General features: G+C 42.0%; 1 protein-coding gene across 1 annotated transcript in view; it reads left to right on the top strand.

The window, feature by feature from the left end:
* Window positions 1-6,164, top strand: part of LOC143298680 (CD109 antigen-like) — a 58,591-nt gene extending 52,427 nt beyond the window's left edge. Inside the window, 5 exon segments of the mRNA XM_076611565.1 lie at window positions 1,189-1,269; window positions 2,116-2,376; window positions 3,691-3,796; window positions 4,127-4,231; window positions 5,008-6,164. Coding sequence (XP_076467680.1) covers window positions 1,189-1,269; window positions 2,116-2,376; window positions 3,691-3,796; window positions 4,127-4,231; window positions 5,008-5,036 — 582 coding nt within the window. The 3' untranslated portion in view covers window positions 5,037-6,164.
* The last annotated feature ends 19,654 nt before the right edge of the window (window positions 6,165-25,818 follow it).

Raw genomic sequence — 25,818 nt, 5'->3', positions numbered from 1 at the left:
TATTTGCTTGCTTCAATCTATGAAACGCGTTTGGCAATCTGTTATCATGTGGGTGAGAGTGATTTGGTCTCAGTTTATTTATATCAATCATTGTTGTCTTATTTATTTAATTATTTATTTATTATTATGATTATTTTATCATTATTTTCATTACTACTACCTTTTTTTCCTTTTTTTTTTCATCATAATTATTATTTATTTATTTATGTATGTACGCTTTTTTTTGCTTTTTTTTTCCTCAAGGCCTGACTAAGCGCGTTGGGTTACGCTGCTGGTCAGGCATCTGCTTGGCAGATGTGGTGTAGCGTATATGGATTTGTCCGAACGCAGTGACGCCTCCTTGACCTACTGAAACTGAAACTGATACTAGAGAACCAGAGGGTGCGGGATCATCTTCCACACTCGTCAGTACATCCTTCCCCCTCCACAAGGCTTTTGATGGTGGACTGTACGCTTGTCTGTCGACAGTTGCATGATACGGTAAACCTAGGTCCCGTGTGTAGCGTGTGTTGCGCGCACGTAAAGGAACTCGCAGCAACAAAAGTATTCTCAATGGCTAAATTCTGTATATAAAAACAACAACAGAAGATCCACTTTGATAGGAGAAAAAAAAAACACACAAAAAAAGGCCAACGCTTGCAGGCAGATTGGTGCTGCACTGTAGCGACAAGCTCTCCCTGGGGAGAGCAGCCCTGGTGCTGCACTGTAGCTACACGCTCTCCCTGGGGAGAGCAGACCCCGTGCTGCACTGTAGCTACACGCTCTCCCTGGGGAGAGCAGCCCTGGTGCTGCACTGTAGCTACACGCTCTCCCTGGGGAGAGCAGACCCCGTGCTGCACTGTAGCTACACGCTCTCCCTGGGGAGAGCAGCCCTGGTGCTGCACTGTAGCGACAAGCTCTCCCTGGGGAGAGCAGACCTGGTGCTGCACTGTAGCTACACGATCTCCCTGGATAGACCAGCCTTGGTTCTGCACTGTAACGATATGTTCTCTCTTGGGAGAGCAGCCCGTTTTTCACACAGAAAAATCAGTAGTGACAAAGGGTACATTACAATGTGGGTTTCAGGCCGACAAGTCGAGTGGAGGATGGAAAATATATTCTTGTGTGTGTGTGTGTGTGTGTGTGTGTGTGTGTGATGTTTCCATTGCTTTGTATGTGTTCACTGATTTATGACTGTTGTTTTCGCAGAACAACGAGATACCACCATCTCTGACCATTCAGGCCAGGACTCCCCATGCTGACACCGCCAGTGGCAATGCTGTGGCAGAGGTGGGGGTGTGGGGGTGGTGGGGGTGGTGAGGGTGGCTGTTGACCTGTTGACTGGTTGTTCGTTTGTTCCGATTCCGATAGCTTCAGCTGTGTGTGTGTGTGTGTGTGTGTGTGTGTGTGTGTGTGTGTGTGTGTGTGTACGTGCCTGCACATGTGTGTGTGTGTGTGTTCCATCTGTGTGTGTGTGTGTTGTGTGTGTGTGTGTGTGTGTGTACGTGCCTGGACATGTGTGTGTCTGTGTGTTCCATCTGTGTGTATGTGTGTGTGTATGTGTGTGTGTGTGTGTGTGTGTGTGTGTGTGTGTGTGTGTGTGTGTGTGTGTGTGTTTATACGAGTGCATGTGCGTGAAGCGGTCTTGCAATTAATCGGATTACTGATGATTCTGACCAAGATCGAAAAATTGCTTTAGGCGTTTTTGCTTCTTTCAAAAGATGATTACGAGGTTTGACTTACTTTTGTAAACTTGTGAATATTTTGAGATGTGAAACCAAAGACAGTGAATCTCAAGTGATCTCACTTGGATAATAGTGAGGACGGTTCATGACAGACCATTGGTTTGGGAGGCAAAAAAAAAAAAAAAAAAAGTAGATGCTAAAACCTGTTATTTTGATTATCAACTTATCGAACAATGTCCTGGTAAACTGATTAAATCATTTTATTATCTACTCTATATCATTGATACACACACATACGCTCATCGTTTATTGTTTTGTTGTTTTTTAATTAAGCACACAACATGTGATTGAGAAATCTTTCTTTTTTTTTTCCCTTAACACCTCAAACCGTATCTGGCCCAGTTCTGACCGCGTGTCTTATCTGCTTTTCCTTCCTTCCTCCACTCTGAAGGTGACCCTGAACTACAACGTTCTCGCCGATACCAACCAGTTCCCCTTCGTGCTGACTTGGCACGTGCGGCCCGTGGATGACAGTCGCTTCGTTCTGGAGGTGGAGGGGAAACGTGTGGACGGGCAGGAAGGCAGCATGACGGTGATAGATGTGGGACTGCTGACTGGCTATCACGTGGATGAGGACAGTGCGCTGTTCCACACCGCCACAGCCACCAACACGGAGTTCAAAGGCCGTCACTACATCCTCTACTTCGACCAGGTACTTAGGGTGTGGGGTGGGAGAAACATCGCTCAAAGGCCGTCACTATATCCTCTACTTCGACCAGGTACATAGGGTGTGGGGGTGGGAAACACATAGCTCAAAGGCCGTCACTACATCCTCTACTTCGACCAGGTACATAGGGTGTGGGGTGGGAAACACATAGCTCAAAGGCCGTCACTATATCCTCTACTTCGACCAGGTACTTAGGGTGTGGGGGTGGGAAACACATAGCTCAAAGGCCGTCACTATATCCTCTACTTCGACCAGGTGAATAGGGTGGGGGTTAGTGGGAGCGTGGGGGTGTGTGTGCAAAACACATAGCTGATAGATCGTCTGTGTATCTTCCACCGACAAGGTAAATAGCGTAGAGTTTAGGGAGGGGGGTGCTTGGGGAGGGGGGCAAAACACATAGCTCAGAGACGGTCACAACATTATCTGCCAGATAAATAGGGTGGAGTTGGGAGGGCGGGGGTGCAAAACAACGCTCACTACGATCAGCTTCGGATCCACTCCATTTAAGCATACCCAGATTCAAACTCTCGACTGTTGGCCGCCGTTCTTTCTGTCTCTGGACCTTGCAATTGGAATGAACTTCCTCTTTCGCTTCGTCAAGTCTCCACACTCAGTTCTTTCAGGTCTGGCCTTAAAACCCACCTCTTCCCAAAATAGCCTCCCTTCCCTGCCTCTTTCTTGTCTTCAGTTTCTCCAATTTTAGAGTTATGCGTGCGTGACAATGACTGGTACGAAAGCGCTTAGATTTGTCCATGCACAAGATTCAGCGCTATATAAATACCATTATTATTATTATTAAACACATAGCTCAGAGATCGTCACTACGTTCTCTACTTCGACCTGGTAAGGGGGAGGGGGGCACAATATGGAGCTAAGTGACAATGCGCTCAACCAACGCCTTGGCAACACTGGAGTTCCGCTGAGAAATGGGATTAAAACCGACTATCGCCGGACTTCTGTCTGTATCAAACTGATCTTAAGGTCTAAAGGCCAACAAGCCGTAAAACCCCATTCCTTGGCACTGTGGAGACGCTCTCTCCCTGATGAGAGCAGCCCGAATTTCACTCAGACAGAAATTTGCTTTGACAAAAATGTTCAACAGAAGATACAATACAATGCAATTCAATGCAATAGAATACAACAGGATACTATTATACAATACAATGTGTTTTAATGTTCCCCTTTTATTTACGTATACAACTTGCTTCTTTTATTGAAGACCGGATGTAGAACGAGGGTAGGACGTACTGAGTCTGTATACAAAAGTGTATGTGACAAACGTGTATGAATCTGCTCCAGATTGACGGAAAAGGAGTCCGTGTCGTCTTACCCATGGTGATCTCCAACGGCATACCTGTCAACACTGAAGCTGGCGTCATCCGTATCTATGACTACTATGAGAATGGTGGGTACTTCAGTCACCTGTCGTCTTGTGTCGTGGGTGACTGCTGTAACTGGTTTCTGAGTGCTCATATGTGTGTGGGTGTGGGTGGCTGAGTGGGTGTACGTGTGTGGGTGCTTGTGTGTGTGTGTGTGTGTGTGTGTGTGTGTGTTTTGTTTTGTTTTGTGTTGTTTTTTTTATTTGTTTTGGCTCGTTTTTCTCTGATACTAGATGTGCTATGTTCCCTTTTGCACCGTTTTCTTGTTCCATCAAACAATGTGTGTGTGTGTGTGTGTGTGTGTGTGTGTGTGTGTGTGTGTGTGTGTGTGTGTGTGTGTGTGTGTGTGTGTACAGACCAGGAACAGGCCGTGAAGTACAGCCTGGGGAAGAAGAACTTCTGCTCTGCCCAGCCCATCTATGAGGGCTGTGCCTTCAGCAGAGGACGAGAACGCTTCGCAGGTAAAATCTGCACACACAGTGGTTTAGGGTCTGGGGATTGTGTCCCGAATATGTTGCATGACACCATATAAGCAGTGGACCCATGGTTGGAGCATTTATCAATTCATTACTTTAATATATGGATTTGTAGCCTGGTGGTAACGTGTCTGCCTAGAAAGCGAGAGAATCCGAGAGGACGGGATCGATTCCAAGACTCGCAGGACCTCCACCAGACTTTGAGTAGTTGTCTGGACGCTAGTCATTTGGATGAGAAGATAAATCGAGATCCCAAGGAGAGCAGCCTGATTTTCACACTGGCAAATATGTTGTGACAAAAAAATAAATAAATACAGTGCAATACAATAAATACAATGCAGTACAATACAATACAATACAATACAATACAATACAATACAGTACAACAGATTATCCGCAGAATGCTTTGTGGTTCATCCTTAATAAGTGCACAATGTTCACGAACGACTGTCAAACTAAAGATGTAATTGCCTCGCGGTCTTAAGTTCATCGACCGTTAAACTTCACAGCGCCGCTCCTGCACGTGTTGTGCGGATTTTTCGATTTGTGGGACTATGATTATTTGTTGTTGTTATTTTGTGTTTTGTTTTTGTTTTTGTTTTTTTGTTTTATTGTTGTTGTTTTTTATATAGGAATGTTTACTGATATCTAATCATTTAATGAAAAGTGTTTGAACAGATCACTTACTTACAATAACAATTGAACAGATAAAACAAAATGTTGATTTGCTGAGTGAACTGTGACGGTGTTTCGTGTTTCAGAATTCCGCCGTTCCAGATCCCGGTTCTAACAGAGTGGACGGCGTGCGTTGAGTGGTGAGGACCATGTCTGGTGCTTCATGTTCATTTGGCTCAGGTCGTCGTCGTTTGGTTGGCATTGATCGTTTGCTTACTTTTGATTTATGTTTCTCTTTTACATTTTACTTTATACATATTTTATACAATTCCTCCACTGGCTTTAAACACTTCGTACTCCATCAGTGCATCTGCACTGCAGTTTCTGTGGACCAGTCCCACAACAACTGAAGCCACGCGTTGTACACAAGATGCGCACAACGTCATCAAAACACGTTTATTCCCCATCAAAAATCTGGCAAGCAATATAGGGACTAGAGCCAACAAGCTACAAGCATCGGCTGAGAGGACTGCTGATTGAGAAAGCGAAACTGGGCGTCCCCACAACAGAATGGAAATAGCTGTATTCAGTCCAAGGGAAGCAACCGGGTGTTACGGATAACTCAGTATTCAGGGCATCAGGTCGGGTGAACCGTTAATTTCGATTTTGTGATTCCGTGAAATGAATTATATTCACCTTATCGGGCAATTGTTTTGCTCGACTGTTTTCTGCGTCTTTTTGTTTCACTGTGTGTGGTTTGTTGTTGTTGTTTTTGAGCCGCTTTTTTTTCCTTTTCTTTTTTTTCTAGCATGCGTAGTGCAATATTGTGTTCAACAAATATTGATTTGGTCTGTCAGCTGATTTTTAAAGTCGTTCAGAGATATTTTCTATTTTGTTTAATGCATTACCACTTATGTTTGTTGTTTTGTGTTGTTGTTGTTATTGATATTTTGGTTGGTTTGTTTGTTGTTGTTTTGCATTTTGATTCCATTTTGATGTGGTCCATGTATTGTTTCATCTGAGTATTGATTTGTTCTGTTGGTTGAAATTTAAAGTCTTTCAGAGATATTTTCTGTTTTGTATAATGCTTAAACCACTTAATATGTTTTGTTTGCATTTTGATTCTGTTTTGATGTGGTCCGACATGTCAATATGAACCGACCGGTTCCCTGAAGTCGTGTTGTAAAGCCAGTTGAATGGAAAGGTTTGTCTCCAGCTGATACGTACTATTGTGATTGTTTGGGTGTACATGTGATGAACTGCTTCTTGTTCAAACCCCCATAATAAAACTGTTGTAAGTTGCCATCAACGTACTTTGTGTCCTTTCGCACCCGTTTTCATGGGAGAATGTGTGTGTGTGTGTGTGTGTGTGTGTGTGTGTGTGTGTGTGTGTGTGTGTCTGTCCATGTTTGTGATGGAGGAGTAAAGTCACAGATAGTATGTGTTTGAATGATTCAGTCAAGCACACACACACACACACACACACACACACACACACACACACACACAAGCTCGCGCGCGCGCACACATGCGCTCTTTAAAAAAAATATAAGCAGCATACACACGTGTTTCCTCATAACTACGACATGAAAGTCTACTTTTAGAAACAGTAGGCTGGAACCAAAAACTGTGTTCTGTCTTGCGAGCTTTGGGAGATGTAGAACGTACGTTTTTCATCGGAAATTCAGAGAAAAAGAATTCAAACATGTTTGACTTCAAGAACATGAAGCAAAATGTGGACATTCGAATCGCATTAATTTTAAAAGACAACAACAACAACAACAACAACATAATAATAATAATAATAATAATAACAATAGTATTTATATAGCGCTGAATCTTGTGACAAGTCAAAGCTCTTTCACACCAGTCATTCACACGCATGCAGAACTCTAAAACAAAAAAAACTGAAGACAAGGAAGAGGCAGGGGAGGGAGGCTATCTTGTGAAGAGGTGGGTTTTAAGGCTAGACTTGAAAGAGCTGAGTGTGGAGACCTGACGAAGCGAAAGAGGAAGTTCATTCCAAATGCAAGGTCCAGAGATAGAAAGAACGGCGTCCAACAGTGGAGTGTTTGAATCTGGGTATGCGTAAACATAGTGGATCCGAAGCCGATCGTAGACAGCGAGATGGAGTGTGGAGGTGAAGGCAGCCATAAAGATAGGAAGGGGCAGATTTGTGAATACATTTATAACATAGAGTGCTGATCTTGTAATTTATTCTGTGTGAGACAGGGAGCCAATGGAGACGTTGCAAAAGAGGAGTGATGTGCTCAGATCTTTTCTTTTTGAGAACGAGTCGGGCAGCAGAGTTTTGTATGCGCTGATGGGACTGAATGGATGAAGCAGGCAAGCCAGACAATAGAGAGTTGCAGTATTCAAGGCGAGAGAGAATGAGAGAAACGACAAGTCTAGATGATGCGTCAGTGGACAGATATTTCCGAATGGAACTGATGCGTCGCAATTGACAGTAGCAGGATTGACATGTCTGACTGATCAATTTTTGCATAGACAGTGTGTTGTCAAGGACAACGCCGGGGTTTTTGAATGAGCTGGAAAGAGGGATGGATGTACTGCCAAGTTTGATTTTGTCAGTTGTGATGGAAGAGAGTTTTTGTTTAGTTCCTATTACCATTTCTTCGGTTTTGTCTGCGTTCAATTGTAACTTATTTAAAGTCATCCAGATTTAAATGTTCAGGAAGCATTCATATGTTTCCTGCGAGAGCGAGGACAATTTTTCAGGGGTATAACACTTCAGAAGATGAGTGTCACCAGCATAGGAATGATGACTAACATTGTGGTGGTTGATAATTTCAGCAAAGAGGAGCAGTGTGCAGTGTGAAGAGAACTGGGCCTAGAACAGATCCCTGTTCGAAATATGAAAAAAAAAAAAAAAAAAAAATTCAACGAGAAATGTTAGCTTCTTTGTGAGTGAATTCGCGATTAGTCTTTGTTCCAGAACAGTCAGTATCTGATTTCAGGAACGAAAATTGAATTAGCTCCTATTGAGCATTCGATTGATATCGCTCGGTCAAATTATCAGACAGACTCATGAAAGCAACAACGACCGTGCGGTACATTCAAGACTTTGTCTTTCTTTTTTCTTTTCTTTTCTCTCCCAGATCCTTTTCTTACATTAATAATTGAAGCAGTGTATGTTTCATTTCATTCAGAGGCAGGTGGTGTGACAGGGGAATTGATGTATGTGCAAATTACCGAAGCCAATGGAAGAGTCTCCGGCGCCGGAGAAGACCAATCAGGCTGACATCAGCAGCAGGTGCTGCATCTATAACGAGGGAACATCTAAAGACGTGTGCATGTTTATTCCGCACTGCTTTATGAATATCCTGTTATTGGCTGACGACGTATGTGTACACCAGCTGAGGCTGTGTCATGACGTGCTCTGCTCTACCAATGCAGAGAGCCAGGCTTTGAGACACAGCTGACATAGCTGGGAGGGAATCTGGTGAACAGTTCTTTTCTTTTCAGTGCCCCAAAGACGAGTTCAGGAAGAAGAAGGAGAAGAACCAGATTCTCTCGCTTCCTAGGCGGACGCGTTACCTCTACGCCATCACTCTACTTCTGTGACTGGCTTAAGTCTGATCGCTTCATCTCGTGTATTTCATCTTCATGACTTCCGGTTTATTTACCTGCAGTTTCCCACATAGCACTCCTCGCTTTCTTTCGGCAGGGGTAGGGGAGGTCCGTTTTTAACACACGCCCACCCCGCCCACCCCTACAGCAACTCTCTTCGCACACCTGCTTAGTGACTGTCACGTGATAGATATTCTGTTGGATATCACAGCGATGGAAAGGATGATTGATATGGCACGTGCGGAGTATGACTGATTGATGCCTGTTACTTTATCATTTTACATTTTGCTGGCAGATTTTTTTTTTTAAACGCATGCACACCCCGCACAGCCCTACACCAGCTCTCCACACACACCTGCTGAAGAGACTATCAAGTTCTGTTGGATATCACAGCGATGGACAGGATGATTGATTTGGTACTGCGGAGTTTGACTGATTGATGCCTGTTACTTTATCATTTTACATTTTGCTGGCAGATTGGTTTCTTTGATTTCAGATATGCGCATCGTGGAACTGATTCACATTCTGTCATTCCCGTTGTTGTACTAAGATTGGTTCTTGTTGTTGTTGTTGTTGCTTTTGTCGCAGAAGTGGTATCAGAAGAAATGGAAGTCGAAGCATTGGCAACAGCGCAGGATCTGTAGCAGAACTACCAACAGCTTTTTGTCTTTTTTCTTTTCATTGAAGCGCAGACAAGAAGTGACAATTAATGCATGAAAAAGATTATTGCTTGAATTGTGTTAAATAAGAAAATACCACTGGCGTAAAAAAAAAAAAAAAAGTAAAATATTAAATACATTTTTGGGAGCATCAGTTGTGGAAAATATGTATCCCAACCAATTGAAGATAGTTGTTTATACAAGGAGTTTCAGTATCTTGGCTGATTACGAATACCCGTCTCCATTTTCAGCATTCCTCTCTTTTCAGTATCAAGCATATTGCCTGTATGCAATAAACCTTTCATTCATTAATTCAATGATTGATTGATTCATTCGTTCATTTTCTGTTTAACACACACACACACACACACACACACACACACACACACACACACACACACACACACACACACACACACACTCACTCTCACTCACTGACTCACACACGTATGTACACACTTGACAACTCGCATGCAGAGCTGCCAGAGAGACTCAGACAGAGGGACACGTACACACACACACACACAGCGCGCGCTATATTCCTCCAACCTTGTTTATTTTAGCCAGTAGCGGATACAGCGTAAGATGCAGTTTATATATATAGGATATCTATTGGATTCACCATGAAGAAGTGAATAAAGTCATTGGGTGTTCGTGTTTCAACCCCCATGAATTTCTTCAGAGCACACTCAGTGCACTTTTTCACACTGACGGCATGCATCGTCAGGACCCCACAGTTCTGCATCATCTTGAGCGATAGGCTAAATTTGAGAATCAAACAGTTTAAGAAATAAATTTGAATCATTATTATTTCTCAGTAGATTCAGTTTTTTTCATTATACCCAGTGACGCTTTCTTTGCTTTACTCGTAAGATTATTACATGCCGCTGTCAAACTAAGTTTAGTTGAGAAGTTGTATATAATACCTAAGTTTTTGTAAGCATTTACAATAGGTATTAAATGCCCATCTTTTTCTGTATGCTAAATAGCCACATATACATTTCATAAACACATTTATATTGCTTTTGTTCACATTAACATTTAGATCAATGGAAAAAGCTGCCCGCTGCAAGCTATTCAACTGTGTTTACAATCCCACTGTGGTTTCCGATAGCAGTACATTATCTGCCAATAGAAAAATAAAATGCTTTGAGTAAACACGGCACCCTGTTTGCCATTTTCAATAACTTCTACTGCAAGTTCATTTATAAAGTTCATACAGAAAATTGAAAATGGAATGGGAAGCCTAGAGTGGCATAAGGCAATGCGCAACTTTCAGATTAAAAAACTCACATGGTCATACTGCCCGGGACATACAGGTGTTAAGGGAAATGAGCGAGCTGACAGACTTGCTGGTAACGCAACAACAACGAGCGGCCTACATCTAGGAAAATCGGAAATCCTCAGAAAAGTCAAAGAATATAAAAAAGAACAGGTACAAGGCCAACACACCATCGATCACCTCAAAGAAATAAAAGCAGAGAGAGGGAGCGGCCGTAAGTCTAGCATGAAAGGTAGAGCACGATGCTTTGCAAATCAAACAAATATCGGCATCATTTCCAAACCAACATTGCGCAAATTTCTTCAAAACGGAACAGAGCTTTTCCAAATACAATAGACTGAGCAACACACTAGACGCCACGTTCTTGGCACCAGAGATCTTTTCCCATCCCTCTTGGGGCCAATCAGTGGCAGCCTCTGTGCGTGTGTGTGTGTGTGTGTGTGTATGTGTGGGTCTGTGTGTTTGTGCATGCACGAGGGTGTAAGTGTACACAAGTGTCAGGAGAGTTCTGTGCACGTGCGTATGTGTGTGTGAGTGCAGTGGGGGGCGGGGGGGGGGGGGGCGGGGGAAGGGGGGTAGAGGATGAGGTATGTGTGTGCATGTATGCCTACACTTTGGGAGCAACGGAATATTGGAACGTGCGGGTGTGTATATATGTGTGTGGGGGTGGGGGTGGGGGATATGGGCGTATGTGTGTGTGCTTGTACAAGTAAGTGTTTATCATTGTGTGCGTGTGTGTGTGTGTGTGTGTGTGGTGGAAGCTGCGATACGTAGCCTAGAAATGAGTGTGTGGAGGAGGGGGGTAGAGGAGGTGCAGGGTAATGTGTGTGTGTGTGTGTGTGTGTGTGTGTGTGTGTGTTGGGGCGCATGTACGTTTATGTGTATTTGACTGGGCTTTCATATCTGTGAAACTGCATGTTTGGTGCATATCTGTTATGCATATGTGGGTGTATGTGTGAATGTGTGTCTCCATGTTTTACATTTATTTGCTTATTTATCATCATTGTTGTCTTTTTTATTTATTTATTTATTACTATTATTATTATTATTATTATTACTACTACTACTTTTTATATTATAATTATTATTTATTTATTTATGTACGCTTATAGTTGACTTCATCAAGTTTTTGCGCCTTATACATATTATTAGTTGTGGTAGTAGTTATTTTTTTGTTTTTATCTATTATTTATTCCCCCCTCCCTTTTTTTTTTTTTTTTTTTGTGTGTGTGTGTTCGGTTGTTGTTTTTTCTCAAGGCCTGACTAAGCGCGTTGGGTTACGCTGCTGGTCAGGCATCTGCTTGGCAGATGTGGTGTAGCGTATATGGATTTGTCCGAACGCAGTGACGCCTCCTAGAACTACTGAAACTGAAACTGAAACTTATAAAAAGAGAAAACAAAATTGGGCTGCATACGTCACCCTGCTTAACACAATATGTACATTTAATATCATCTGTCAATTTAAACCCGACTTTTTGACTTTAATATTGCTGTACATGCTTTTGATACAATGATGTAGCTTATCCTTTATCCCCTTTTTCGCTAATACTACCCAAAGAATTTTCCTGTTAACCAGTAGAATGGAAAGCTTTCTCAAGATCAAAAGCAACATACATCCCCAGCTTGATGTTCACCAGTTATGCCATTTTCTTCAACCCATTCGCGTAAACGTTGTTTAATGACTGTACTGTAAATTTTACTGCATACATCACGTAATGTAATACACCTGTAATTATTAGGAGCGTTGATATTACTCTTTTTGTACAAAGGAAGCACAGGACCTTCTGTTCAGCTTTCTGGAAAAATACCGTTTTGAAATAAAGCATTAAAATATACAACAAACAGATCACTTGTTTGTTTTAATAGTTCTCCAACAGTTCCATCTGGACCAGCGGCTTTCTTTCTTTTTTCTTTCTTTTTTTTTCTTTTTTTCTCCTGAATGCGAGTGTAATTTCTTCTTTTATTATTGGTCGATTTAAATAATTATCGGTGTCTTCAACATCTAGTTCTTGTCCTCTCTCTGTGTCTTTTTCAAGTAGCTTTTTAAAGTGTAAAAACGGTTATGTTATTGTTCATATATTTTCTCTTTAATGAAAGTTTGTTTAGGTTTTCCCGAAACTGTTATTTTATCTTTTACTGAAGATAACACCTGATCTAGTGAAGCATCATGAAATTCTTTCTCTTTGCGCTTTAACGGGTGTTTATAGTGCTGCAGCGTTGTGGGCTAGCTGGCCTTTGGGAACCATCCCAACGCCGACTGTCCTAAAACCCTCTTGGCCGAGAGAGTGGGGGAGTACTTGGGCAAGACACTCTCCACTATAATCAAATTCTAGCCCAAATAGTCGGAACAGCAGTTGCCTCCTCTGCTGTTCTGATGGTCATAGTCGGCCAGCGTGCAATTCAGAAAACATTCTGGTCCTCATCTCGTTGTTTTCGACACACAATCCTGAAGTCTTCGTAAATGTCCTTGCCTTCCTGCATCCTGTATCATACCAGTCTGTTTTCTTCTCTCTTTCTTGCGCTAAACTGTTTAACCATACGCTCCGGATAATGTTTATTACAATTGTTAAATGTGGCCCAGGCTTCGTCAATATTACTATCTACTAGAGTAACAGCTAGCTCTAACGTTCTGCGAGTTTCTTGGTATTCATTGAGTTAAAAATTAGTTGCGCTTTGTCATTAGTCTATACTATCTTATCCATTACTTGTTTCTCTTCAAATACGTTCATTTCAACATTTTCGACTGAAAAATGTAAACGTAATTCTAATGGCACATGATCAGAATAAAACATGTCTTTAACATTAAGTTGGATACAACATGGCAAATAAATCACTTGAGATTATAAAATGATAATTCACGCTGCTACCTGAGTCTGATATGTATGTGCAGCAACCACGATGGTCGCCATTACATGCACCATTCAAAATACATAAATCAAACATGGTACACAAATTCAACAAAAAATTACCATATTCATTCAGTTTTGTCATGAGATGTTCTGTTCATGCTGACAGGGTGATTTGGATGCAATGAGTCAATGACACTTTTATTACAAAAATCTTCAGGCGTTACATCGGCAGTTCTCCTGCTAAGACAATATATACGTCATCAAGTGTTAACAAACAACCACTTAAGCAATCTCCCAATAAACTAATTCCATTATCAAGATCAAAATAGGATTAAAACGGTGACCCTTCTGGTGGTACATAAACACAAACAATATATCTTTCATTCTGTCTACCTTTGCTATATATATATGAGGAAAACCAAAATATCAGCATAATTCACATCAATAAGGGAAACAAACGAGCCATTTATTTTCTTAACAAGGCGTACAATTCCAATTCCGCCTGAAGAACAACCGTGATCAGAAAATGTAATAGCAGGTTTGTAAAAACTTTAGTGATCAACAAAGATGTAAGATTGAAAAGTCTCAAGAAACGTTTCGACGAAACAAATATCAAAAGAGCGAACAAGAGTGTTGATTTCGGAAGCAGCCCACTCACATTCCAGTTTTTAAATCATATGCATTTTTATCTCCGCCAGTCCGCACAACATGTCCCGTGTCCTGTTCAATTACACAGCCACCACTGTCACTGTCACTGTCATCGACATGGGCTTTGACAGCACAAGCACGTGATATTTCGATGTTTACCGGGGTTACAACCTGTGTCGTGTTTTAGGCTGTTCCTTTGGACTTAACTGGGGGGAAAAAAACTACTATGCACATTCTGACATACAGAAAATGCCTTCTAAAGAGGAACGGCCACAGCCCTTTTCATTTCTGTCAGATTCCCTGGTACCAATTATGACAAGATAGTCAAATACCATGGACACTCTTTTTATTCTCACTTCTTGATCTTTTTTTTTTTTTTTTTTTTTTTTTTTTTTAATGAGGCATCAATTTACGTCTTATTTCCTTTACTTTAAAAGAGAAATCTTCCACGACGAAAAGACCATTGCCCTGCAATTTCCTCGTTGCCTTCAGCAATTATACCTTATCTTTAAAAAAGAAAGAAAAGGTACAGCACCTGATCACCGGGGAGTTAGATTTCTGGTCCAGGAATTGCATTCTGTTGAAGGGGACGTCACTGGCCAGCTCCAGCTTGTCGTTGATCAGGTCCCTGACTGTTGCCTCAAGATCCTCTGCTGTCTCCTTCTCTGGTCTCTGCAGCTCATAGAAGAAGACGTTGTTGCGCGTGGATCGACATTCAAGGTCGTCCGTCTTCTCCATTTTGACGATCCTTTTCTCCAGGTGGGGGTTACCTTCCATCAGCTCAGTGTCTTCTTCCCGAAGATAGACGCACCATTCTTTCAGGTTCTTTATTTCACCCTGAAGTATGCCAAATCCATATTTAACGTCTCTGGTGTCGTCTTTTATTTGATCAAATTTCAAATGCAAGTCACAGAGCATAGATACCACATCATTCAATGTTGAGTCTTTGGACAGACGACGTGTCACTCACACTGGCTTGAGGAAAAGATGACTGGGAAGCAAGCTGCGACTGCTTCAAATTATTACGAGGTCCAGGGTTCGATTCCACATCGCCGCACCGAAACAACAAGAAACTGCCCCAGATCATGAATGACAGGAGGCAACCAAACACATCACCATCTGACCTGCTCTTCACTCTCAGCCCCAACTTCTGCAATTTTGAAAACGCCCGCTTGGCCATGACAGTTGCAAAAAACACAGACAAAGAATCCACATCTCTATCTAAAACTTAGCATGTCAAAAGGCATGGTGTTCTAACTTACAGTCTGTAAAGGATGGATGCACATGTCTGTCTGTAAGTTGACAAATTTGATACTTCAGTGAGAGGTCGTTTCACATGCTGTGTGCAGATTCACATTCGTTTTGCTCCCTGGAGAGAGAGAGAGAAGCATGTTGTCTGAAAAGGGTGTGGTTTTCTGCAGGTCAAGCTGTGGTCAAGCCAAAGTGGAAGGCGGCCGCGTGACAAAGGCGTGGTGGCGATCACGTGAACGGTCACGTGACAAGGCGTGGCGTCAGTCAAACACGTTAAAAGCGAGGGGTCCCCAGAAGAGGACGACAGGTAAGCCTTCGAAGTTGCTGGCCGTGGACACCTTCAGGTTGGAAGACTGTTTATTATGTACAGATGTAGTTCAGTAGCTATTAGCCCATTGTAAATTCGTATTTTCAACATACATCCTGCAGTTGGAACAGTCATTCTTTTTTCCTGTTCTATGAATCTTACATAATTATGTCATGCTCCAGACCTGTTGACATTCATATAAACCATTAATTGAAATATAGAAAAGAAAAAATCAGTACATTACAGTAGATAAGCCAAATAATGGTGGAAAATTGGAAAAATATATATATATATATATATATATATGTATATATATATGCCTGTCTGTCTGTCCCTCTCTCTCTCTCTGTTGCTGTTTTCATGCTGGTGTCAAGTTGTATGTGTTGTGTATGTGTTGTGCTATATTATTATTGTTAGGATCATTATCATCTTCACCATGGTCATCGTCGTCATTATCTGATGTGTTCTGTCTGAGGCGTAATGAAATCAAAGGGATTATTCTTTTTTAACATTCTGTCGCTCACAACCTAATACGGGACAGGTGTGACCATGTGCTTTGCTCTTTCCTGTTCTTCGAGCGAATGCAAAAATAAAAGTACAGTAATTTGCTAGCATCTGGTCGTTCAGTCATTAGTGAATAGAGTGCTTCACGAATATGTTTGATAATTTCTAAAAACGTTTTACGTGTGCTTTATTTCTTGAAAAAGGGAGAGAGAAAAAAAACGAAAAATAGTTGGGACAGGATTTGTAGTCATTGGTTTATTGTCTATCAACATAAGGTGATTTACAAACAGCCAAATTCACACTTAAAATGTAGTGCACGTGAATGAAATTGCACCAAGCTTTGTTGCAGAACGGGTAATTTCAGCAACTGACAAAACAGTTTGTCACATGCATCATATGACTCCAGCAAATCGGAGAACTTGTTCAAAAACATAGCACTCGTCAGTCTGCTTTTTACGATTTAGTTGAGGACAGTAGACACGCAGGAACACTAATCCAACCATCATTAAGCAGACGCACTTCACACACCTTAAAAGATGGAGAAGCAAACTCTCTGGTAGAATCTGAAATGTTTTGTATTAAACCACCTTCAGCGCCAGACTGCCTGTGGGAGGTGGCGGGGAGGGGGTGGGGGGGCTGCAAAGGGAAGCCACGTGGTGTTACAGCTGTTGTATCAGTTATGTTACAAATTATCGGAGCTGAAAAGTCGTCGGAAACTTTGACAGATGTATATTTTGCTAGCCAAACAATGAAATGCTGATCCATGTGAGCTGCTTGAGATAGTTGTTCCGTTTCCAGCACAACATTTTTCAGTTCTAATAACCATGCGTTTCTGATGGTGAACAAAAATATGATTTGGCTCGTGATGTGCGTTCTGCTAACCCCCACCTCCGTCTTCCCGACTCCCTCCACACCCCTCGCTTTTTCCGTTTTCTAGGATGTACAGCAGGAATCACACGTGAGCAATGAAGGCTTTGTCTCTTGTTTTCTTCTTTCTTGATTTTTGTAGCGTAATAAATTATTTTAGACCCAACCTTTCCATGCAAGTCTTCATCAACAGTGAAATATATTTTCACCTTTATGCATTTCTTGCGCAATATTTTCCAATATGATTTTATAAGTCACTCGATGTACTTCTTAATAATTATACATTATCTCTCAAAAGAGAAGCGTCTAACCTCTATGTGTATGTAGGCATGTGCTTACATTTCTATTTTCCTATCCCTGCAGAACTGAGTATTGTTCAGCGTCTGAACTTGGACCCTCCATGTGACAAAAGCAGCAAACCTCAACACCATGATGAACACATCCAGGATGAAGCGTTTTGCTGGCATGCTGATCCTTATGATTTGTCTGAACACTGCAATAAACGCCACAATACCTTCTCGCATGCATAGAGGAAAACGTTCCACGGATGGCAAGACAGAATTTGCTTCTACCTTATTGTCCATTACTACAGGGAAGATGTATGATGGCCTGACGACAGCTGGTCAGAAAACACAACTGCCTGTCAGCAGTGAGTGGACACGGACTGACGTGACCACATCCCCGGGCCTGAAGGAGGACACCGCAAAACACACCACCATCACTCCGGGAATGTCCTCGACTCTCTCTTCACGCTCACATTCACAAAGCAAGTCAGACTCGATTAGGAATGCCCTGATCAACCTGAACCTTGGAAACCATTTGCCACCTTGTGCTGCTGTTGACATCGATGAAATAAATGATCCTGCTCGTAGCAACACAAGCATTAATACAACAGCTGCAGACCTTGGTTGTATCATGACCAATGTGAGCTCACCTGATGAACTACAAGCAGTCATTGAAACACAGACCACGCCAGCCGCTGCAGCTGGAGGAGGAAGGGATGCGTGGTACTGGAGGAAATCAAAGGAGGAAACCGACAAACCAAATCTTATCGATTCTGAGACAGTCAGTCAGAATAACAATGTTTTCTATTCTAATTCTACCATAGTCAGTCAGCAGGATGTAAACACCACTGGGTTCTTTAGAATGAATTTTCCTTTTGGAACATATACTACATTCTTAAAATTTAAGAGGCTCTCTCAATTGTTAAAAAATACAGTTTCGAACAATCTTATCAGTATGTTTCAAGAATCGAACAACGTGTTGGCAGGTCCCGAACTGTATTCTGAAGGCCCGTGGACAGGGGAGGAACGGTGGACAAGTCCTCTTCCTTCTGTCACTAACGCAGACACTGTCCCTTGGCTGAACACTAGTTATTTGTCTCCATCGACCAGTGAGACGTACCTCAGTTTAGGAACTTCCCTCATCGTTGCCTGCATTTCTAAGAATGTGGAAGACCTCCAACTCCCTGTGCTTGGAGGGGAAATGGTGCTCAACCTAACACATGGACAGTATGAAGACGAGTTGTGCTGCAACCGTCGCTGTGTGATGAAGATGCAGCTACCAGCCGAGAAGGGGCTGGTGATTCAGGTCTCCAGAAAAGACCCGAGGGACAAAACAGTTTTCTTTACAGTCTATCAGTATAGTGAACGTGTAAATCTTCTTCTAAGTTCGAAACGTCCAAAACTCACTCTCAGCCGTGGCACCTTGGTGCGGTTTGAGTGGTCCACTATGCAGTACAAGGCGCATGGTGTCTACATACGTGTCCAGTTCCGCACAAAATCAGCCAGCTCCTTATTGGAAACCGTCGCCATCACCAATACAACAGATAAGTGTGACCATTGATGTATTCTTAAAACTGTTTAGAAACAACAATAGGCAAATATTGCTTTTGTAGAAACTCTGCAAAAGATTATCGAAGTAGGTTCTGCTGATGTTTCCTCCTCCCCTCTCACCGCGCGTCACTCTCCTATTTTGCATGTGAATTTGGTGTAAAATCTCTCTGTGTGTGTATCTGTGTCTGTGTCTGTCTGTCTCGTTTTTCGCAAGGGTGGTTACATAGAAAAGATATTATTCAGGTGTCATATATTCGTCGAAACTTAGCTTTGGTGTTTCTACTTGATGAGAACACGCTATACGTACAAATAAAGCTACTTTCGGATTATTGAAAACTTGGATTAATTCCTCAAATTGTTTTCCAAGGTCTTTGATGCTAAGGGATTTCAAACCACGAAGATATGTTAAAATATGTATTAACAAGTTTACAGATTGTTTCAAAATGCATTTACTTTTGCACCTAATAGCATGACATGCGATTAACTGGGAATGCTCCAACTGTCTCCAATCTGCCACGAGATGAACAATTTTGGTTTCAGCTTCACAATCCTTCCTTGTCAAGATATTCCAGAAAAGCCTGTGATGTTTATGATTTATACGACAAATAATAGCGTACAGAACTGGGTAACTCGGGTGAAGAACCATCTATGTGCTGATGGTTTCAATTCACGTTGGGGAAGCTAGTGACGTGAGGAAAATCTTCATTCACAAATTTGAAGAGCACCAACAAAATTGGTTTTGTAAACGTCAGTATTCGCATGTGTTAGAATGCCATTATATGATTCATTCAAAAGTGTATTAGAATGCAAACAATACTTTGAATACATTGATACCAGGTGTTTTATGATAATTCTTGCACATTTTAGAGGAGATGTTTCGGCTATAAATAGCCAGATCTCCTGCTTTTCCTCAGATAGTCCAATGGGTTGCTCTCTTTGTCCTGCTGGCTGTGATGATATACATGTACTGTTTGGAAGTCCAAACTACAGCGACCGGGTTGATACATTCCATTGAAATATACAAAGTTATGTTGTATTTGTATTTGCATTTCGTTTTTATCAATATATTTCTCTGTGTGAAATTCTCCCCAGGGAGAGCGCTAAGCTACACTACAGCGCTACCCATATTTTTGTATTTTTTCCTGTGTGCAGTTTTTTTGTTTTTCCTATCAAAGTGGATTTTTCTACAGAATTTTGCCAGGAACAACCCTTTTGTTGCCGTGGGTTCTTTTACGTACGCTAAATGCATGCTGCACACGGGACCTCGGTTTATCCGAATGACTAGCGTCCAGACCACCACCCAAGGTCTAGTGGAGGGGAAGAAAATACTGGCGGTTGAGCCGTGATTCGAACCAGCGCGCCCAGAGTCTGTCGCATCCTAGGCGGACGCATTACCTCTAGGCCATCACTCCACTCTTATCTTAATCGACGTCGACAATGTGCACATATTTTTAATGGCTGAGTCAACATCTAACGTAATGTAAGGCCCCCTTTTTAAGCGTATGAAAAATTCATGAAGATGATAATGTCAAGATGCATTTACGTGATTAATCATGCATCTGTGTTAGCATGACACCGTGTTTGTCTTCGCCTTATTTGGGTGTCTTTATCATAATGACTTTTAATGATTAAGAAGATTCAGTTCTGAGGTGATTTTTTTTTTTTTTTAAACCTTTTCATGTTTCGGTTTCGATTGTTTAAATAGGCAATGGGTCGCATAATTATAAGCAGTTAAACAATTTTTCTATCTAATTCTTCTGTCTCATATTTGTGTGTGTGTGTGTGTGCGTGCGTGTGTGTGTGTGTGTGTGTGTGCGTGCGTGCGTGTGCGTGCGTGTGCGCGCGCGCACACACACACTGACTTCAAATTCAATATCGGAATTACAGCAAAAGTTTGGCGATGATCCTAACTCAAACAGAAATATATATACCAAAACCTGACCATGATATCTCCTGACAGATGTTGGAAGTAACATCGAAATGAAAACTTTCTACATGAATGCATGAGAAAAAGTTGTTTCACAGTGCTTCGCTCTTACATTCAGTCAACATGTTGATGCTGTTACCAATAAAACGGGCCAGGGGCTCGTTTTACTGAGAAAATTAGAATTTATATGTAAGTGCACACATCCTTTCAGCACTGAGGCTCGAGTTTGTAATCTGTCAAATTAAAGGCAAAATAAGGACGTGGTAAACTTGGACAGCCAAGTCGTGAAGAACTGAACACCCTATACCAATCCGCTCTTAGCAGAAAAGCATACCTTTTTGTTGTTGTTGCTGTTGTTTAATGATTCCACTCATCCACTTAACTCTGTCTTCCAGAAACTTCCTTCTGGTGAACGATGTAAAATTCCACTTGCATAGAAGAATGTGTACAAAAATCCTTTGCCCTCTCTGCTCCCAACTCCGAGTTGTGCAAGACAGACATGTCATGGTATGTACATACTGTTCATGCTGTGTTCAAGGTTTATTCAAACGGCTGGCTTCGGTGTCAGGACGAGCTATGTCTTCCCCAGTGGCAAAATGTGGGCTCGACTGGACGTGGCCGGTGACATGAACGTCATGTTTAGCTTTCCTGTGCTGGACCTCGGGATGAACTGTATGACAAAGGCATTCATCATCTACGCTGTGACAGACCCCATCAGAAAAACACTACAGGAGATTGGTGTACCATCACGAGACCCGATTCTATCCAGAGCGTCAGCTTTCGTCTTCGCATACTCCAAATGTGATATGAAAATTGCTGCCAATGAAGGTTGGTTTGGGTGTCTTTCACGTTTTGTGAGGTTTCAATCAGAATTTTGGAAGTAGTTTTATTAACCCAAACACCACCACCACGACCCCCTCATCCCCCACTCCCTGCTTCTTCCCGCATACGGGTTGGGTACATTGTCCGTCTGTCTGTCTGGGTGTATGCCATACAAAGTTATTCAAATCCGCGTCTCGGAACTTATGCGAACTGATGGACCAAACAGGCAGATAACTTTTTCAGATGTCTTCTCTGTGTAGACTGATTTTGGGATGGATCTGTTGCTTCTGTCAGAAAGTGGTGCTATGTTTAGAAAAAAAATTTTAAACACCACCACCCAAGGCAACAATTCGTTGAGAGAGAGGGAGGTGGGGCAACGAGATTGTGGTGGAGAGACAGACAGACAGACAGAGAAAGAGAAACGGAGAGTATACAAAAACACACACATCAGCCAAATGACGAATGGCTAGTGACTGGCTGATGGTTTTAGACTCACAAATATGGCCGTTTAGTATTAGTGTTAATGTTAACTTTTGTTATAAGTTTCATTACCTGTGAGTAGATGCTGGCATGTACACATGTATGTGCATTAGTATGAATTCAACACACACACTGTTTCTCAAGGTGCGACTGAAGCTCGAACCCTGAAGCAGACCGCTGTTAACACTGAGGCAGGACGTGATGGCTCACAGCCAAAGGACCTGTCGTTTGTTGTCCACTTGCAGGTAGCACTGACTCTCTGGACTCGGTAATGCACTGCTGCTCTCCACTCACTTTGTTCTGCAAGTTTTCTGAACCGATTAGTGGGATGCTAAAATTTATCATTATTATCATTATTATGAGCATTTACGCCTACTCTTGAAATAAGCCGGCCCTAGGCGTTTACAAATAGAACGCATACGTAAATATCAAAAAGGAAAAAAAATGAACACAAAATACCGAACGTTATTAAAAATATATATATATTCATCACACACACACACACACACACACACACACACACACACACACACACACACAAGCACACGCGCACGCATGCACACGTCATAGCACACAAAACGCAATCAAAAATACAACCAACAAATTCTGAAATGCTCAAACTCACTCACACACACACAAACGCACACACGCACACGCACACACACACACACACACACACACACACACACACACACAAGCACACGCGCATGCATGCACACGTCATAGCACACAGTACACAATCAAAAATACAACCAACAAATTCTGAAACGCTCAAACTCACTCACTAATAGTCATTTCAGTTCATACTGGAAACAGATGAGCAGTTGAAATTTGCTGTTGGCTTTTAATCAAAGGATTTTTAGCGCTAACACTGACCATCAGGAGTTCACCAGCCGTCGGCTCTGGGAGGATAGTTTTCACACACACACACACACACACACACACACACACACCCATCTGATGGTTTTAGACTCAAAAAGGCATCTGACTGCTTCCAGGACAATTAAAACTGGATGACTCAAATAAGTTAAAACTGAACGCAGACAAAACCGAAGCAATGGTCATAGAAACTAAACAAAAGCTGTCTTCCATCACAACTGACACAATCAAACTGGGCAGTACATTCATCCCTCTTTCCAGCTCAGTCAGGAACCATGGCGTTGTCCTTTACAACACACTGTCCATGCAAAAATTTTATCAGTCAGACATGTCAATCCTGCTGTTGTCAACTGCGACGCATCAGTTCCATTCGGAAATACCTGTCCACCGACGCAACATCTAGACTTGTCGTTTCTCTCATTCTCTCTCGCCTTGACTTATGTAACACTCTATTGTCTGGGTTGCCTGCTTCATCCATTCAGTCCCTTCAGTGCATACTAAACTCTGCTGCCCGACTCGTCCTCGGAAAGAAAAGATAGGAGCACAGCCTCCTCTTTCGCAATATCTCCATTGGCTCCATGTCTCACACAGAATAAAATATAAGATCAGCACTCTGTCATAAATGTATTCACAAATCTGCCCCTTCCTATCTGTGTGGCTGCCTTCACCTCTACACTCCATCTCGCTCTCTACGATCGGCTTCGGATCCACTATGTTTACGCAAACCCAGATTTAAACACTCCATTGTTGGACGCCGTTCTTTCTCTGTCTCTGGACCTGGCGTTTGGAATGAACTTCCTCTTTTGCTTCGTCAGGTCTCCGCACTCAGCTCTTTCAAGTCTGGCCTTAAAACCCACCTCTTCACAAGATAGACTCCCTCCCTTGCCTCTTCCTTGTCTTCAGTTTTAGAGTTGTGCATGTGTGTGAATGACTGGTATGAAAGCGCTTTGATTTGTCTTCGCACAAGATTCAGCGCTATATAAATACTATCATCATTATTATTATCATGATGCCACAGGGCACTGGCATGGAATGATGGGCTTGGAGTTAGCTCAACAGTTGTCAGTTGTCTCTAGGCTTGTGGTAAAGCCATGACCCTCCGTGACTCGGATAAGAGGTCTGTGAGATCTGCGGAAAAATCCCAGGGAACATGCATCCCTAAATAAACGTCTGGTGTCTCCAGGACATAGGCCCTGGCTTTTAAAAGCCAAACAAGCGATCGTTCGTTCCGTTGTGGATTGTGATGCCAACACTGGTTTGCCAGAGAACTTCTGTGTTGTACCACAGTGAACATCAAGCGCCACCTGTTTCTGAGTAAAGTGTGCAGGCAAAGTGTGTCAGTGTAATGACCCTATTCCGGTTGTCCATGTACTGTGTGTGTGTGTGTGTGTGTGTGTGTGTGTGTGTGTGTGTGTGTGTGTGTGTGTGTGTGTGCTCCCGTGATAATCGTGAAAAATAAAGCAAAAACAGTTCTTTCTACATGTTCAATTATACTGATCAGCCCTTGTAGAAAGAAAGAAATTGTGAAGAAAGGAAGCAGTAACTGTTTTCAGAGTCAGTTTATTGTATGATTGTTCTTATTTTTCATGAAACATCTGCACTTTTATCCTAAAAAATAACACGTTGATTAATAGCTGTCGTTGCTCAATTTCGTTTAAAATGGTAACTTTGTTGCATAGTATAGAAGTTAAATTGATGCATACAACTGCCAGGAGCAGCAAAAATCTGCATTGTAATGGAACAATCTGATCGGGACTTACTTCAAACGGTTCTCACTCAACCATAACATGAATCATAAAAATGTACGAGTCAGGACATAACAAGAGGCAAAGCCTTCAAGACTCACTTGTGCCTAGCTCTTTTGCCAGTAAAGGAATCATGAGGAGGAAAAAAAAAAATTAAAAATCGTTGAACAGTGCTATGTATTAAATATATATATAATAAGCTTGGAATTGAAAAAAAAAAGGGGGGGGGGGGGGCATGCCAGTGGGATCGAACCATGCATGTTCAGGTCCGAAGCAAGCAAACTAATCCCCACTGCTGCCGCGCATCTGACGCCATTTGATGAAATCTAATATCTTCCTGCAATAAACAGATGTGGTTGTAGTGGACATAATAACGCGGTTTAAATCATGTTTTTCGTGTGTTCTACTATATCTCGATTATTGTTTTATTTCGGCGGTAAAGGAGACGTTGCCATCGCTTCAAGCACATCGCAACACATAGTAAATCTCTAGATCTGCACGAACCATGGCAGTCTGCAATGGGCTGAAAGAAATGACCATTCAATTCTTCTTTTATGTTCATTCCAGTTAATTCAGTGTCCACTTTAGAATATTCATATGCAGTGAACACGTCGATGGTGTAGTTAGTATCACTGTATGTGTTCTGTCCAGAATTTGTATTTCTTTCCTTTTAATTTTGAACAAGGAAAAACGAGGTCATGTCGTCTTCCAACACAGCCTACCTGTTAGGAACTCATTTGGAAGCGGTTTTTAGAATTTTCGGATTTCGGAACGAAACTCAACGAAAGAAACCGTTAATGATTCGGAAATACGACTTAATTCTGGAAACTTACTCACTAGAATGGCTGTGGAAATTTTTTTCATACTATGTTTATTCCAAATTTGGTATTGGCAAACAAAGTATTTCCAGAGAAAATGGCAATGTTAAAAGTTTACGACACACACACACACACACACACACACACACACACACACACACACACACACACACACACACACACACACACACACAACACAACACACACACACACACAACACACACACACACACACACACACACAACCGAACACCGGGTTATAACATTGACTCACTTTGTTTACGCAAGTGAGTAATAAAAAAAAAAGTGGCATCACAAAAGTCATGCGGCTTAAAGCAACGTTCTTTGTGCTGTTTACTGCCAACAGTAATGTGGTCCGATAGCATTGTGCGCAAAAATGTGGGTGGGTAGGGTGGGAGGAGGCTGCAAGTTCACAAGTGTGTGCGTGCGTGCATATGCGGTAGCAAGTGTGTTGTGCTGTTTATAGTTGTGAA

Source organism: Babylonia areolata, chromosome 24, assembly GCF_041734735.1.
Source record: "Babylonia areolata isolate BAREFJ2019XMU chromosome 24, ASM4173473v1, whole genome shotgun sequence".
Lineage (NCBI taxonomy): Eukaryota > Metazoa > Mollusca > Gastropoda > Neogastropoda > Buccinidae > Babylonia > Babylonia areolata.
The sequence above is the reverse complement of the archived record's forward strand: the minus strand, read 5'-3'. Positions and strand labels throughout refer to the sequence as shown.